This window comes from Macaca nemestrina, chromosome 1, assembly GCF_043159975.1.
Source record: "Macaca nemestrina isolate mMacNem1 chromosome 1, mMacNem.hap1, whole genome shotgun sequence".
Classification (NCBI taxonomy): domain Eukaryota; kingdom Metazoa; phylum Chordata; class Mammalia; order Primates; family Cercopithecidae; genus Macaca; species Macaca nemestrina.
In genome coordinates this window covers 192,665,611-192,683,161 of record NC_092125.1, presented here as the reverse complement: position 1 = coordinate 192,683,161, position 17,551 = coordinate 192,665,611, and the positions used below count along the sequence as shown (strand labels likewise).

The window sequence follows — 17,551 nt, the reverse complement described above, 5'->3', positions numbered from 1 at the left end:
ACAAAACTGCCAAGTCAAGAGGCTATGAAACCTGTTCATGGTCACACAAGCCAATCTTATAGTGTCAGGCTGGAACCCCAAGACTTATTTGGTTCTCCTTTATTACACTATGTTTATTACACTATCTGTTTTATTACACTACGTTGCCTCCAAAAGTTAACGTTTATTGTATACATATCATGAGCCAGCCCCTTGTGCTAAGCATTTGCAGTGGATCACTACTACTATTCTGAATCAGATACTAGAAGAGTAGCACTGTTTCTGGTGCCAGACTGCCTGAGTTTAAATCCAGCTTTGCCGCTTACCAGGTATATAACTTTTGGAAAATTACAAAACCTCTCTCTAGCTTCAGTTTCCTCAACAACAGCGTGGGATAAGAATCAATGGGCTGTTCTAAGGATTAAATAAGCTAATACACACAAAGGACTTAAAACACTGCCTGGCATATAGGCAGGAGTTAAATGCTGGCTATTATTTTTATAACTATAGATGAAAAAACTGAGGTTTAGAGAAATTAAGTAAAATATCCAAAGTGAGTAAGTTAGTAAATGGCAGAGTCAGGATATGAACCCAACTACTTTGTCTCCAGAGCTTTCATAACTAATCATCACATTAATATCTTCAAATATTTTATCACTCAGTCTTACCACACTGTCTCTAGGTAAGAAGAGTTGGAGTCATAAACTTATGAAAGAGAGAAAATAAGGAAGATAAAAACAATAATTTGAGGCTATATTCAAATTAGGCAATGACCTACGGTGTCTATAAGGAAAAGGACAGGTGGGTAAGAGGAAATCCTAACCTCTAAATACCGTAGAGTACCTCAGTGATCAGTCATTGCTTCTGTCTTCTTCTTGGCCCCCAGTTTCTTCCTGTTAAATGATCACTGTCAATTTATATATCTAGCCCAAACCTCTGCTCTGGGTTTCATGTTCACATATCCAACTACCTCAGTCTATAACTCTACTTGGATGTCTAAGAAATCATAAAATGAGTAAGTTTAAGACAGTACTCTTGATTCTACTATTCCCTCCAAACTTGTTCTTTCCTCCAGTTATCCCATCACAGTTTAATAGGTGGCACCCCCTACTAAACCCAGGTGCTCAGACCAAAAAGACCAGAAGTCATCCTTGATTTTTCCCTTTCTATCACCCACCAAACCCAATTAATCAGCAAGTCTTGATGGCTTTCCTGCTTAATATATGCTAGATCAACCCACATTTCACCATCTCTACTGCTATATTACCCTATCTAAGCCAGAGTCAAACCTTGCCTAGACAACTGCAACAGCTTTCTAATTGGACCTCAGGCCTCTACTTTTGCAGCCAGAATAATATGTTTAGTTTTTAAAAATATAAATCAGGTCACATTACCTTATGCTTAAATTTCACAACACAAAACAGATCTAAACTCTTTATTATTCATGTTTACAAGGCTTACATGATCTGGACCTTGCTTACTCCTCATTATTCATCCCTTACCACTCCCTTGTACCCCCATTCATTGGTCTTTCTGTTCTCAAATATACCAAGCTGTTTCCCTCTGCCTCAAACACCTTTTAATCAACTCTTTACAGTTAGTTATTTGCTGAGACATCACTTCCTCAGAAAGGTGTTCCTTGACTACCCAAAATAGCCTCCTAAATCTATCCTGCTTTCTTCTTATTTACTCCTAGCCCTTATCACCATCTGAATTTTCTTTTTAAAAAGTTTAATGTGTATGCCTTCTCCAACTAGAAGATCCTTGATAGTTTTATTGAATTAAGGAAAAAACCCTCCATTTATTAAATGAGTGCCAAAAATTGATGAATGCTTTATCATGTTATTCCACTTAATCCACAAAAACCATACGGGGCAGAATTTATTAATGATCTTGCAGGCAAGGCCCCTGAAACTCAACGTTAAAAGTCAAGGTAAAGCGACTTTTACCTTGTAAAAGTCCAAGGTAAAGTCACACAACTAAGGTAGTGAGTGGCTAAGTTAATATTACAAAGTCAGATCTCTTTTAATTCCAAACACAGGCTGCAAGTGTTCTGTGTTTACCAAGGATTTATTTTTTAAAACTTCATAAAGAACCATTTCTAAAGTGCTTCTAAGTGCTCCCAAGACTATGGGACCACTGGATAAGCTAGGGTCCATCTATTTAAACTGGCTAACTGATGAAACTGGATTTAAGTGTGGAGCAGCAGGCCGGGCACAGTGGCTTTCACCTGTAATCCCAGCATTTTGGGAGACTGAGGCAGGAGGATCACTTCAGCCCAGAATTTAAAGACCAGCCTAGGCAACATAGTGAGACCTTGTTTTTACAAAAAATAGAAAAAATTAGCCAGGTGTGGTGGTGTGTGCTTGTATTCCCAGCTACGTGGGAGGCTCATGCAGGATTACTGCTGTAGCCTGGGGATGTCGAGGCTGCAGTGAGCTATGATTGTGCCACTGCATTCCAGCCTGAGTGACACAGCGAGACTCTGCCTCAATACATACATACATACATGTGGAGCAGCAGGACTATAATCTAATCATAGTCCAGGCCCTCTCGTGGCAGGTAACAGAACAGCATTCACACCAGGAACTGATCAGTGATAGAAACATACAAAGGATTCCTTTCAAGTCACTGTATATACTACAGCATGTGACCAAATTTGCTAGGTAAGCAGTTTACACTGAGATCCTGACTCACTTGACCAGGGGCCTCAATAGAGGCTAACTTCTACTCTAGCTCAGTGACTCTCAAACTTGGACACTGGAATCCCCTGGGGAACATTAAAGAATACATCAGATCCACTCCCAGAAATTCTTATTTAACTGATCTGAAGTTAAGGCCTAGACCCTGAAAATTTTAAGAGCTCCCTAAGTGATTTTAACAGGTAGCCAAGTTTGAGAACTATGCTCTAGACAGCTCTCCTTAGAAGAAACAATCACAGTATTAAGTAGAAGAATCAGTCAGTAATAACACGGAGCTGTGAGGAGAAGAGTGGCAGCTTTGAGATAACTGAGGAGAATCATTCTACTCTACTACATGCTTTGTCCTTGGAGGGCTCCTCTGCAAGGGAGTAATATCCCTTATGAGAACAGAACACACATACATATACATATACACCATACAAGATTTTAATGGAAAAGGATGCTCTTCTAGAGCAATGTTTTCCAAATAAAGACCAGTTGTGCCAGAATCTCAGGACAGCCATTTTGCCATGCAGAATCCCAAGCCCCATTACCTAGAGCTTCTGATTCAGCAACTCTAGAAAGAAGTCCAGAGGAGGCCTGAGGAACATGAACACACATGCATATGTACAATTATATAATTTTATTTTTTAAATTTTATTTTGAAGTTATAAACCTAGAGAAAATGGCAAAAACTATATAATGAACAACTATGTACCCTTCAACTAGATGCAACAACTATTACCATTTTCCCACATCTGCTTTTCTTCTACATATATTAATATACTTCCACCCCTGAACTATGTGAAAGTCGGAGATGTTACGACACTTCACCCCTAAATACATCAGTATATTTGAAAAAAGACATTCCCCTACAAAATTGCAGTATTATCACACTCAGGAAATTTAATTAAAAATATTCTTATTTGTCCCTAAAATGTTCTTTAAAACTGTTTGATTTTTAAATACAGGATCCAATCAAGAATTACATACTGCATTTGGTTGTCATGTTTCTTCAGTCTCCTTTAATGTAGAATTAATGTAGAATAGTCCTGTTGCCCTTTGTTTGCTTTGTATGACACTGACATTTTTGAAGAGTCTGGATTATATTTTACAGAATGTCCCATAGTTTGGATTTCTTCTGATTTGTTTCCTCATAATTACATTCATGCTAAAGAGCTTATTTATTTATTTAGAGACAGGGTCTTGCTCTGTTGCCCAGGCTGGTGTGCGGTGGTGCAAGGTTCACAGCATCCTTCAACTCCTGGGCTCAGGCGATCCTCCTGAGCAGCTAGGACTACAGGTGTGCACCACCATACCTGTCCAATTTTTCTATTTTTTTGTAGTGATGGTGGGCTTGCTATATTGCCCAGGCTGGTCTTGAATTTCTGGCCTCAAGTAATCATCCCGCCTCAGCCTCCCAAAGTGCTGGCTAGGATTACAGGCATAAGCTGCTAGGCCTGGCCTGCTAAAGAGATGTGATAAAAAATACTATACAGGTGATGTGGAGTATTTCTCATTGCAATACTGCAGGAGGCACATAATGTCAGTTTGTCTAAGTATTGAAGATACAAAATTTGATCACATGTTAAGAGGTGACTGACAGTGTTCTTCACTGTAACTTCCCTTTGTAATTAATAGACAATCAGTGGAGAGAAACTTTGAGACTGTGAATATCCTATTCCTCAGTATGTTTTTTTACCTAATGGTTTTAGCATTTATTGGTTACTCTTGCCTGACTCAATTATTTAAATAGTTGCAAAAAAGTAATTTTCTCTCATTCTTTCTACATATTTTTTTGAGACAGGGTTTCGCTTTGTCCCCCAGGCTGAAATTCAGTGTCAAGATCTTGGCTTACTGCAGCCTCAACTTCCCAGGCTCAGTCAATTCTTCCATTTCAGCCTCCTGAGTAGCTGGCACCACAGGTACGTGTCATCACGCCCAGATAATTTTTGTATTTTTTTGTAGGAACAGAGTTTCACCATGTTGCCCAGGCTGGTCTCAAACTCCTGAACTCATGTGATCCACCCATCTTGGCCTCCCAAAGTGCTGGGATTACAGGTGTGAGCCACTGTGCCTGGCCTCCTTCTTTCTATATTTATTGGCTGGCATTTTGTAAAGGAGACTTCTTCCCTCCAACTTTAATTTAATTTAATTTTTTTTTTTTTGAGAAGGGTCTTACTCTGTCACCCAGGCTGGAGTGCAATAGCATGATCATGGCTCACTTCAGCCTCGACCTCCCAGACTCAAGGGGATACTCCCACCTCAGCCTCCCAAGTAGCTGGGACCACAGGTGTGTCACACCATGTCCAGCTCATTTTTAATGTTTTCCGGTAGAGATGGGGGTCTTGCCATGTTGTTCAGGCTGGTCTCGAACTCCTAGGTTCAAGGGGTCCTCCTGCCTCTGCCTCCCGAAGTGTTGGGATTACAGGTGTATCAGGTGATTTTCAGAAACCAAACTCAAGGTGTCCTCATTGCTATTGAGATGTAATTGCTTCTAGGCCTTTTCAATGAACAGTGCTTGGAAAGCCATATGTATATACAAATACATATACAAGTCATATGTTACTTATATGTATTACTTGAATAGGAGGCATACATCTATTTTAAAGGCCAGAGTAGATACAGATACTCTCCAATTCAAATCCAATACTATAGGGTTCTTCCTCATCTTTTTCCATATTAGAATCTTACTTATTCATTCACTCTATTTTCAGTATCAGAAAATTAGTCTCAGATGGCCATGCCAAAACCAAAAACATTATTAAGAAGTCAGAATTTCTTTGCAGTCCATTTTTTCCTTAGAATATGCCCCATATTAAAGGTATACTGTGAAGGCTTCTATATTAAAAATTTATTTGAATTAATAGTTTTTTCAATGTTATGATATCCATTTGATTCAGTTTCGTTTGTTTCTAACCAATTTTAGAGTTTGCTTTGTTCATCTTTTTTAGTTAATTTTATTTATTAAGTAAAATATTTAATTCAAAAGTCAAAAGAATATTAAAAAGTATTCTCAAAAGCCTGATTCTTATCCCAGTACTTTCTACCTTATTCCAAGACATGCCTAATGGGTGACCTTTTCATTATTTTTTGGCTTGATATTCCTGTGTTTCTTTTTATAGAAATAAATTTAAAATATATAATCTCATGTGTTATATATGTGTGTATATGTGTATACATACATATTTCCCCTTCTCTTTCTCAAGTTAGCGTATTATATATACTTTTAGCAATTTTCTTTTTTCACATCAATGATATATCTTAGAAATCACTCCATATTAGTTTATAGAGCTCTTCCTCATTCTATTTTATGGTTGAATGGTACTTCATTGTGTGAATGTACTATATTACAATCAATCTCTTAATGTTGCAAAAAAAATAACCATGTGTATATTGCTTTATTTTTGTGGAAGTATATCTTTAAAATCAAATTCCTGAAGTGGGATCCCTGGGTCAACTAATAAATGCATATGTGGCTTTTCTCAGATACTGCTGAATTGTATGCCCTCCCTCTCCAGTGTGAATTGTACCATTCTGCATTTTCCCAGCAAAAAAATGAGAACGCTTATTTCCCCACAGCCTTGCTGTCTCCTCAAGCTTTTGAATTTTTGTCAATCTGGTAAGAAAGAATGTCTCAGTGTGGTTTTAATCTGCAGTTATTTTATTAAGGGTGGTGTGTATTTTCATACATCTGAGGACCATTTGTGTATCTTTTGTCAACTGTTCATGCCTTAAGATCATTTTTCTATAGGTTTTAGTCTTTAAAAATTTTTCTATTTATGGGTGTTCTTTATGAATTAGGGAGATTTATCTGTGCTTTATGTTGCAAATATTTTCTCCCATTTATCATTTGTCTTTTAGCTTTGCTTGGAGTATTTTTTTTCTCTAAAAACGTTTTACAAAGTAAAATTTATTGGTCTATGTAGACTTTGAGTCATATTTAAAAAGGCTTTCCCCACCCCAAGTTTATAAAGGAATTTGTTTTCCTAGTACTCATATAGTCATTTTTTTTACATTTTGATCTCTAATGCACGTGCAGTTTATTCTGACATATGCTGTGATATATGGATTCAATTGTATCTTTTGATATGTCACTTATGAAAAAGTCAATTTTATCCAATTTAACATGCCAACCATCATGGACTGAATCTCCATCCCCCAAATTAATATGTTGAAGTCCTAATCCCCAATATAACTGTACCTGGAGACAGGGTTGTTAGGAGACGATGAAGGTTAAGTGAAGTCATGGGGTACAGCCCTAATTTGACAGAACTATGGCCTTATAAGAAGAGGAAGAACTCTCTCCCTCTCCCTCCACTTCTCTCCCTCTCTCCTTCCACTTCTCTCCCTCTCCCTCTACTTCTCTCCCTTCCTTCTTCCTTCTCCTGTGAGAACACAGTGAGAAGGCAGCCATAAGGTGGCTGTCTGCAAGCAAGAAGAGGACCCTCACTAGAAACCAATCCCGGCCAGAATCTTGACCTTGGACTTTCTAGCCTTTAGAACTATGAGAAAAAAAATTCTGTTGTTTAAGCCAGACAGTCTGTGGTATTTCACTGGCAGCTCCAGCAAACTACGACACTACTTTTACCATATAGCAGATTTTCATATACAGTCAGATCTATCTCTGGATTTGCTATTTACTTTACACTGCTCAGCCTGTCTATTCACGTGCCAGTTCCATATAATTTTAATTATAGAGGCTTTAAAGTATGTTTTAATAGCTAATGGGATTACTCTCTGCACATTGCTCTTTTAGGAGTTCCTAGCTATTTTTGTATTATTATATGTACCTACAAATTTTATTATATTTACCTACAAATTTTCCTCATTGCTTTGCAGAGATCCATTTTTTCCATGTCATCATTTTCTTCCTGCTTGAAGGACTTCATTTAACACTTCTTGCAGTACTGATATGCTTGTGATTAATTCTCTAAGCTTTTGTATATGTCTGCAAACGTCTTCATTTCATTTTTATTTTTGAAAGACATTCTTGTTTGGTACAGAATTCTAGCTTAACAACTTCTTTTCCTTTTAGAACTTAAAAATGCTGCTCCACTGTATTCTGGCTTGCACTGTTTCTGACGAGAAGTTGCTGTCATTCTTTGATCTTCTGTATATCATATGCTTGTTTTTCTCTCGCTGCTCTTAAGATTTTTCTCTTTATCATGGGTTTTCAGCAATTTGATGATGATGTGCCTTGTGTGGTTTATTTCATATTCCTCCTGCTTGGGGTTCATTGAGCTTCTCTGATTTGTGAAATTATAATTTTCATAGTATTCAAAAATTTTTCAAGCATTATTTTTCTAATAAGTACTTATGTGCTCCCTATCTCTCCTTCAGGACTCCAGTTATATATGTTATAGGCAACGTGAAGTTGTTCCATGGCTCACTGATGCTTTCTTTTTCAGTTCTTTTTCTATCTGTGTTTCATTTGGATAGTTTATACTGCTGTTTTTAAGTATGCTGATCTTCCTCCTGCAGCAATTCCAGCAGTAATATGTTGTGGATCATTCAGTTTATTCATCACTTGAGATATTATATTGTATTTTCTACCTCTAAAGTTTAATTTGGTTCTTTTAAATCTAAATCCTACATTTCTCTACTCATAATTTCCTCTATTTTCTTGAACATATGCAATATAAACAACTGCTTTAATGCCCTTGCCTATTAATTCTATAATCTGTGTGATTTCTGGATTCTTATTATAATTGGTTAGTTTTTCTTTTGCTTGTTTGCATGCCTGGTAATTTTTTATTGTGGTAAAATACGTATCAAATTTATAGTTTTAATCATGTTAAAGTGTACAGTTCTGTGACATTGAGTGTATTCACATTATTGGGCAACTATCACCACCATCCATCTCCAGACCATTTTCATTTTCCCCAGCTGAAACTTTGTACCTATTATTAACCTCTTCACTTCCTCCTCCCCGAGATCCTGGCAATAACTAATGTACTTTCTGTTTCTATAAATTTGATTTCTCTAGATATCTCATCTAAGTGAAATCATACAATATTTGTGCTTTTATAACTGGCTTATTTCACTTAGCATGTCTTCAAGGTTCACCTATGTTGTAGCATGTGTTATAATTTCCTTCCTCTTTAAGGCTGAATAATATTCCCATTGCATCTCTCTCTCTTCCCCACCCCACTCTCTTTCTGTGTGTACATATGTGTGAACATTTTCTTTATCCATTCTTCCATCAACGGACACTTGAGTGGCTTCCACCTTTTGGCTATTGTGACTAATGCTGCTAAACATGGGTTTTCAACTATCTGCCCAAGTTCCTGCTTTCAGTTCTTCTGAGTATATACCCAGAAATGGAACTGCTGAATCACAGAATTCTACTTTTACTTTATTATTATTATAATATTTTAAGTACTAGAGTACATGTACACAATGTGTAGGTTTGTTACATATGTATACATGTACCATGTTGGTGTGCTGCACCCATTAACTCGTCATTTACATTAGGTATGTCTCCTAATGCTATCTCTCCCCCAAGCCCCCACCCCGCAACAGGCCCCGGTGTGTGATGTTCCCCTTACTGTGTCCAAGTGTTCATTGTTCAGTTCCCACCTATGAGTGAGAACATGTGGTGTTTCGTTTTTTGTCCTTATGATAGTTTGCTGAGAATGATGGTTTCCAGCTGCATCCATGTCCCTACAAAGGACATGTACTCATTCTTTTTTATGGCTGCATAGTATTCCATGGTGTGTATGTGCCACATTTTCTTAATCCAGTCTGTCATTGATGGACATTTGGGTTGGTTCCAAGTCTTTGTTATTGTGAATAGTGCTGCAATAAATATACGTGTGCATGTGTCTTTACAGCAGCATGATTTATAATCCTTTGGGTATATACCCAGTAATGGGATGGCTGGGTCAAATGGTATTTCTAGTTCTAGACCCTTGAGGAATCGCTACACTGTCTTCCACAATGGTTGAACTAGTTTACAGTCCCATCAACAGTGCAAAACTGTTCCTATATCTCCACATCCTCTCCGGCACCTGTTGTTTCCTGACTTTTTAATGATTACCATTCTGACTGGTGTGAGATGGTATCTCATTATGGTTTTGATTTGCATTTCTTTGATGACCAGTGATGATGAGCATTTTTTCGTATGTCTGTTGGCTGCATAAATGTCTTTTTTTGAGAAATGTCTGTTCATATCCTTTGCCCACTTTTTGATGGGGTTGTTTTCTTCTTGTAAATTTGTTTGAGTTCTTTGTAGGTTCTGGATATTGGCCCCGGGTCAGATGGTAGATTGCAAAAATTTTCTCCCATTCTGTAGGTCGCCTGTTCACTCTGATGATAGTTTCTTTTGCTGTGCAGAAGCCCTTTAATTTAATTAGATCCCATTTGTCAATTTTGGCTATTGTTGACATTGCTTTCGGTGTTTTAGACATGAAGTCCTTCCCCATGCCTATGTCCCGAATGGTATTCCCTAGGTTTTCTTCTAGGGTTTTTATGGTTTTAGGTCTAACATTTAAGTCTCTAATCCATCGTGAATTAATTTTTGTATAAGGTGTAAGGAAGGTATTCAGTTTCAGCTTTCCACATATGACTAGCCAGTTTTCCCAGCACCATTTATTAAATAGGGAATCCTTTCCCCATTTCTTGTTTTTGTCAGGTTTGTCAAAGATCAGATGGCTGTAGATGTGTGGTATTATTTCTGAGGGCTCTGCTCTGTTCCATTGGTCTATATCTCTGTTTATAAACAGAACCACAGACAAAAACCACATGATTATCTCAACGGATGCAGAAAAGGCCGTTGACAAAATTCAACAGCCCTTCATACTAAAAACTCTCAATAAATTCGGTAATGACGGAATGTATCTCAAAATAATAAGAGCTATTTATGACAAACCCACAGCCAGTATCATACTGAATGGGCAAAAACTGGAAGCATTCCCCTTAAAAACTGGCACAAGACAGGGATGCCCTCTCTCACCACTCCGATTCAACATAGTGTTGGAAGTTCTGGCTAGGGCAATCAGGCAAGGGAAAGAAATAAAGGGTATTCAATTAGGAAAAGAAGTAGTCAAATTGTCCCTGTTTGCAGATGACATGATTGTATATTTAGAAAACCCCATCGTCTCAGCCCAAAATCTCCTCAAGCTGATAAGCAACTTCAGCAAAGTCTCAGGATACAAAATTCATGTGCAAAAATCACAAGCATTCTTATACACCAATAACAGACAAACAGAGAGCCAAATCATGAATGAACTCCCATTCACAATTACTTCAAAGAGAATAAAATACCTAGGAATCCAACATACAAGGGATGTGAAGGACCTCTTCAAGGAGAACTACAAACCACTGCTCAACGAAATAAAAGAAGACACAAACAAATGGAAGAACATTCCATGCTCATGGATGGGAAGAATCAATATCGTGAAAATGGCCATACTGCCCAAGGTAATTTATAGATTCAATGCCATCCCCATTAAGCTGCCAATGACTTTCTTCACAGAATTGGAAAAAACTACTTTAAAGTTCATATGGAACCAAAAAAGAGCCCGCATTGCCAAGACAATCCTAAGCTAAAAGAACAAAGCTGGAGGCATCATGCTACCGGACTTCAAACTATACTATAAGGCTACAGTAACCAAAACAGCATGGTACTGGTACCAAAACAGAGATATAGACCAATGAAACAGAATAGAGCCCTCGGAAATAATACCTCACATCTACAACCATCTAATCTTTGACAAACCTGACAAAAACAAGAAATAGGGAAATGATTCCCTATTTAACAAATGGTGCTGGGAAAACTGGCTAGCCATAAGTAGAAAGCTGAAACTGGATCCCTTCCTTACACCTTATACAAAAATTAATTCACGATGGATTAGAGACTTAAATGTTAGACCTAAAACCATAAAAACCCTAGAAGAAAACCTAGGGAATACCATTCGGGACATAGGCATGGGGAAGGACTTCATGTCTAAAACACCAAAAGCAATGGCAACAAAAGCCAAAATTGACAAATGGGATCTAATTAAACTACAGAGCTTCTTCACAGCAAAAGAAAGTACCATCAGAGTGAACAGGAAACTTACAGAATGGGAGAAAATTTTTGCAATCTACCATCTGACACGGGGCTAATATCCAGAATCTACAAAGAACTCAAACAAATTTACAAGAAAAAAACAAACAACCCCATCAAAAAGTGGGCAAAGGATATGAACAGACATTTCTCAAAAGAAGGTACATTTATGCAGCCAACAGACACATGAAAAAATGCTCATCATCACTGGTCATCAAAGAAATGCAAATCAAAACCATAATGAGATACCATCTCACACCAGTCAGAATGGTAATCATTAAAAAGTCAGGAAATGACAGGTGCTGGAGAGGATGTGGAGAAATAGGAACACTCTTACACTGTTGGTGGGACTGTAAACTAGTTCAACCATTGTGGAAGACAGTGTAGCGATTCCTCAAGGGTCTAGAACTAGAAATACCATTTGACCCAGCCATCCCATTACTGGGTATATACCCAAAGGATTGTGAATCATGCTGCTATAAAGACACATGCATGTTTACTGCAGCACTATTCACAACAGTAAAGACTTGGAACCAACCCAAATGTCCATCGATGACAGACTGGATTAAGAAAATGTGGCACATATACACCATGGAATACTATGCAGCCATAAAAAAGGATGAGTTTGTGTCCTTTGTAGTGACATGGATGCAGCTGGAAACCATCATTCTCAGCAAACTATCGCAAGAACAGAAAACCAAACGCTGTATGTTCTCACTCATAGGTGGGAACTGAACAATGAGATTAATTGGACACAGTAAGGGGAACATCACACACCAGGGCCTGTTGTGGGTTGGGGGGATGGGGGAGGGATAGCATTAGGAGACATACCTAATGTAAATGACGAGTTAATGGGTGCAGCACACCAACATGGCACATGTATACATATGTAACAAACCTGCATGTTGTGCACATGCACCCTAGAACATAAAGTATAATAAAAAAAAAAGAAAAAAAAATGATACCACAAGAGTACAATCAACAAAATATAATTTTAGGAAATTTAAAAGACAAATGACTTAGGTTTTTAAACAAGTAAACTGCAAGAAAAAAATGAGAGCAGAGGAGAACTCGTAGATTTAAAGAAACTTAAAGGACATATCAACTAACTGCAGTGTGTGGATTCTAATTGGATTCTGATTTGAAAAACAGATATAAATGAGACAGACAGAGAGGGAGAGAGAGAGAGACAGACAGACAATTCGGAAAATTTAAATACATTAAAATACTTGTTGATATTAAGAAATTATCATTGGCTTATTTATACGTGATAACAGTATGGTATGTTTAAGACATCCTTGCCCATGACAGAGACATACTAAATACCTTCATGATACAATGATACTATGTTTAACAATTGGAGGTGGGGACAGAAAGTGTATATAAGTATAGATAAAACTATATTGACTTCAACAATGAAGGTTACACGAGCATTCACTATATTATTTTTCTCTTACCTTTTTATATGTTTGAAATTTTTACATTACAATTGTTTTTTTAACGGGGGAAAACATTAAATAAGTACCTAGGGAGCCCAAGATACATGCTCTCCAACTCTCAATCTAGCACAGCTTCCTTAGAGAAAATATAGCCGAAGTCCATAATCTAACTCTCTCGGTCCCCCATTGAGATTCCCTATAATAGTGATTGACAGTAACTGAAAAGAAGGGCTGAATCCCTCAGATTTATTAAGGCAAAAGCTGGAGGGGAATCTTATCTGGAAAGAAAAACCTAGTGGGGGTATCATATTTTAAAAAATGATTTTCATGTAATAATGGATTCAAAGTGAGAAAACTCCAAGGACCAGGTGAGAATTAGTGAGAAAGGAGATAAGAGATCCTCATAACAGTCATGCTTTCTACTGGCAGATTTTCTCTCAATTCTTGTCATCATGATAGGATTTGGTGAAAGCTTTATGCTTTTTGAGATAGGTTAAATGGCAAGACCTCCTTCCATTCTCTCTCTCAGGTAAATGGGCACCGGCCAAGAAGAACAAAAGGTGTGATTTCTTGTCAGAAATAATTTGGGAGAAGCCTGGTTATCATAAGCTAATGCAGAGATGGAGATGTCCAAATTGCGCAGCTTGTTTCATTTTGGGTGGGCCTTTTTAGGAGACTATATGAAAAATAAGGGATAAGCAGGGGAACCTAGGCTTTCCCATATTAGAATGTTCAGTTTTTGGAAGCTAACTATTAATAATTGGCTAGAAAGAGTTTGGGTTTACCTACTCACCAAGAGGTGGCTGTAGCATACCCCCATTCTTTTCACAGTTCCCAATAGGCTGAATTTCAGCTGAGTCAACCAGCCGCCAGAAGTCATTTTTGTTGTCACTCCCATCAAGGCGCAGGCGAAGGCGGGCACCTGTCAGTCCAACTACTGTGGCAATACAGGTGGATGTGGTGTTCCTGGGGTCCTGTGCTTCCAATTTCATACTGATCTTGAATTCGTTGCTTGGAGGTGTGTAGGACTGGGAAAAACAAGGCATGAGGTTTAGACAGATTAACAGTAAACCCCCAAAATTCATGTTTTGGATTCAGATTGGTTATAGCTGGGCCAGGGACAACCAACTGAATTATTCCCTAATAATTAAGAAAGGTTTCATGCAAAAGAAACAACTAAAGGTAAGATGAAGGGTAAAAAATTACTTTCCAATGAAGCATCAAATAGACCCATACCAGTTAAAAAAAAAAAAGGACAAGAATGTCTTACATAGGCCAGTTAATTAAATGTTTTCTCATCCTATAATTCTCTAACTCCCTACCCTTCCAGGTAGGGACTTTTTAGTCCCTTTTTAGTCTTTTTAGGACTACTACGTCCTATTAAACTATAATATTCTTTGTGTCTCTTTGTGGAATATTTTAGTATATTGATGTGTATATCTACCACACAGACTACTGGGGGTTAATTTTTTCTTATTTCGACAATAACTTACTAATCAATTCATACAATTGACATACAATAAACTATACACTTTAGTAAGTCTTGACATATGTATATGCCCATGCTACCATATACACCATATAAACCTGTGAAAGCATCACCACAATAAAAATAATGAACATGGCAAGTTCTCACATGCTCTTTTGTAATCTCTTCTTCTGGCCCCTCCAGGACCTCTGTACCCAGGCAACCAATGGTCTACTTTCTATCACTGTAGATTGCTTTGCATTTTCTAGTCTTATAAGGAACCACAGAAGATGTACTTTCTTTTTTGCCTAGCTTCTTTCACTCAGCATAACTACTCTGATATTCAACCATATTAATAATTCATTTCCTTTTACTGTTGAGCAGTATAACCGTGCTGATGGAGATATGGTTTGCTAAAGCGGCTAGAAACATTTAAGTACAAAATTTCGTGTAGGGAAATACACTTTCTTTCTTCTTGCACAAATACCTAAGAGTGAAAGGGCTGGATCATATGGTAGGTATATGTTTAAATCACAAAACAGAAAATTAACCATTTTAAGGTATATAATTCTATGATTTTTAGAATATTCTCAGAGTTGTGTAAACACCATTCCTATCTAATTTTATAACATTTCCATAATCCCCCCAAAATGAACCCCATGCCCCAATGGAGTCATTCCCCACTACCCTCTCAGCTCAGGCCCTAGAAACCATTAATCTACTTTCTGTTTCCATGGATTTACCTATTCTGGACATTTCATACAGATGTAATTATATGATGTGTGGCCAATATGTGAATAATTTCTTTCATTTAGCAAAATGGATTCAAGTTTCACCCATGTCAGTGAGTGTATCAGTACTTCATTCCTTTTCATTGACGAACAATATTCCATTGTATGGATATACATTTTGCTTACTCATTCATCAGCTGATGGACATTTGGGTTGTTTCCTCTTTTTGGCTATTATGAATAATGATGTGATGAACATTTATGGTATATTTTTCTGTGGACATGTTTTCTATTTTCTTAGGCATATACTTATGAGTGAAACTGCTGGGTCATGTGGTAACTCTGTTTAACATTTTGGGTAACCTCTGAACTGTCTTCTCAAGTAGCTACAGGATTTCATAATTTCACCACCAATGTACGAGGGTTCCAGTTTCTACACATCCTCAGCAACATTTGCCATTGTTTGTCTTTTTGATGTTAGAGTCATCTAGTCAATGTGATGTATATCTCATTGCAGTTTTGATTAGCATTTCTTTAATGACTACTGAGTATCTTTTATGTGCCTAACTGGTCATTTGTATATATTTGGAGAAATACCTATTCAAATTCTTTGTCCATTTTAAAATCACGTTGTCTTTTAATTCCCAGTTTTGTTTTGTTTTTGTTTTTTGTTTTTTTTTTGAGATGGAGTCTTGCTCTACTATTGCCCAGGCTGGAGTGCAGTGGGTCACTGCAAACTCTGCCTCCCGGATTCACAACATTCTCCTGCCTCAGCCTCCCAAGGCAGGGACTACAGGCACCCACCACCGCACCCGGATAATTTTTTGTCTTTTTCGTAGAGATGGGGTTTCACCGTGTTAGCCAGGATGGTCTCGATCTCCTGACCTCGTGATCCACCCACCTCGGCCTCCCAAAGTGCTGGGATTACAAGTGTGAGCCACTGCGCCCGGCCTAATTCCTGAGTTTTAAGAGTTCTTTCTATATTCTGGATACAAGTCCTTTACCAGATATATAATTTGCAAATATTTTCTCCCATTGCGTGGGTTGTCCTTTTCACTTTTTTGATGGTGTGGAAACAAAAATCTTTTAATTTTGATGAAGTTTAAGTTATCTATGTTTTCTTTTGTTGTTTATGTTTCTGGTGTTGTATTATCTAATCCAAGGTCATGAAGATTTCCTCCTATGTTTCTTTTAAAGAGTTTTGTAGTTTTAACTCTTACATTTAGGTCCATGATCCTCATGAAGTTAATTTTTGTATATGGCATAGAGGTAGGGTCCAACTTCACTTTTTTCTATGTGGATAAGCAGCTGTTCCTGCACCAGTTGTTGAAAAACCCATTGAACTGTCTTGGTATCCTTGTGAAAAATCAATCGACCATAAATTGGTGGGTCAATTTCTGTACTCTCAATTTTAATTCATGGATCTGTACGTCTATCTTCCTGCCAGAACCATGACATCTTAAGTACTGTAGCTTTGTAGTAAGTTTTGAAATCAGGAAATGTGAATGCTTTAGCTTTGTTCTCTCTTTTCACGATTGCTATGGCTATTCTGGGTCTCTTCTAAGAATTTTAGCACCAATTTGTCAATTTCTGCAAAAAAGGCAGCTGGGATTTTGACAGAGATTGTGTTGAATCTACAGATCAATTTGGAAAATAATGCTGTCAGTTATGTCATTTGCAAGTATAGTCATGTTCCACATAATGACGTCTGGTCAACAATAGACTATATATAGATTGTGGTCCCATAAGATTACAATGGAGCTAAAAAATTCCAGCATCCTAGTTATACTACAGCTGTTTTAAGGTCCTACAGCAACATATCACTCACATTTGTGGTGATGCTGGTGTAAAAAAACCTACTGTGCTGCAAGCTGTATAAAAGTATAGCACATACAATTATGTACAGTACATAATACTTGATAACAAATTACTATGTTGCTGGTTTATGTGTTTAATATATATTTTTAATCATTATTTTAGAGTGTATTCTTTATACAAAAATAAAAGTTAACTAAAAAAACAGACTCAGGCAGCTCCTTCAGAAGGTATTCCAGAAGAAGGCATTGTTACCATAGGAAATTACAGCTCCATCCATGCATGTAACTGCCCCTGAAGACCTTCCAGTAGGCTCAGAAGTAGAAGTGGAAGACAGTGATACTGATGATCCTGAGTCTGTGTAGGCCTAGGGTAATGTATGTGTTT

The 17,551-nt window shown here is 37.5% G+C and overlaps 1 protein-coding gene across 25 annotated transcripts in view; it reads right to left on the bottom strand.

Moving 5' to 3' along the window:
- Window positions 1-17,551, bottom strand: part of LOC105494826 (Scm polycomb group protein homolog 1) — a 221,688-nt gene that overhangs the window by 115,053 nt on the left and 89,084 nt on the right. For 24 of the 25 annotated variants that reach the window (XR_011622335.1, XM_071095044.1, XM_071095056.1 and 21 more), the window contains one exon: window positions 13,945-14,179. Coding sequence is in view for 24 of the 25 variants with exons in the window: in XM_071095044.1 (XP_070951145.1) it covers window positions 13,945-14,179 (235 nt within the window). In the remaining variant the exon portion in view is untranslated. Of the gene's footprint in view, window positions 1-13,940; window positions 14,180-17,551 lie in introns of those variants that run through there. The other variant, XM_071095107.1, reaches the window with a different exon arrangement.